Genomic DNA, 673 nt, shown 5'->3' on the forward strand with positions numbered 1-673 from the left:
TTCTGCTATATCCTCGTATGACATGTTTGATGTATGCGGAGAATCACCATGATTTCTGGCATCTACCACTATGACCTGTTGTGCAATAATTTTCTTAAATACAATACAAAAATATATTTTTTGCAGATTTAACTAACAATATAAAAAATACATTACATTCTCAAGTAAAATATCAAAAGATTTTAATCTGAGATTTTAAGATTTATTAATGTTAATTTATAAATTATTGGAGTGAACTACCTTGCGCTTGGTTTTTTGATGAATTGTTTTTGGTAGTGCATTCCAATTGCTTTTCGAGCCAAAGAGACAGTGCATTATTATAATGGGTTGCTCTGCATTTTGATTCCCCTCATTTTTCTTTACTGATTCGTACGAAGTATAAGCTATTAGTTTTACCGAAGCCATACTGAAAGAAAACAAAAAATAGGTTAAAAACAAAAATATGAAAAAGAAACTAAATCAACATACATTTATTGAATACCTACGATAAGGAATTATTATGCAAATATTGGCGACAGGAAAAATGTAAGTTTTTAGCCAAACAAAATAAATCGGTAGTGAGTTTTCGCAACGTAAGAAGTACCGATAAATTTCGGCCTATCATTATTAATACGATGGTTAGTATATTTGAATATATCCGTCCAATATGTTTATCTAAAAATTATAGAGAGAG

At 29.3% G+C, this 673-nt stretch overlaps 1 protein-coding gene across 1 annotated transcript; it reads right to left on the reverse strand.

The window, feature by feature from the left end:
• Positions 1-6: 6 nt before the first annotated feature.
• Positions 7-662, reverse strand: LOC115233361 (probable alcohol acetyltransferase; the record flags this gene model as incomplete). Its single annotated transcript, XM_029803765.1, has 3 exons — positions 486-662; positions 241-406; positions 7-75 (listed from the first exon to the last, which is right to left on the reverse strand). Coding segments are annotated over exons 1-3 (354 nt in total), but the record flags the coding sequence as incomplete, so codon positions are not given.
• Positions 663-673: the final 11 nt, after the last annotated feature.

This window comes from Formica exsecta, unplaced genomic scaffold (genome assembly GCF_003651465.1).
Source record: "Formica exsecta isolate Colony F162 unplaced genomic scaffold, ASM365146v1 C16320373, whole genome shotgun sequence".
In the NCBI taxonomy this organism is placed as follows: domain Eukaryota; kingdom Metazoa; phylum Arthropoda; class Insecta; order Hymenoptera; family Formicidae; genus Formica; species Formica exsecta.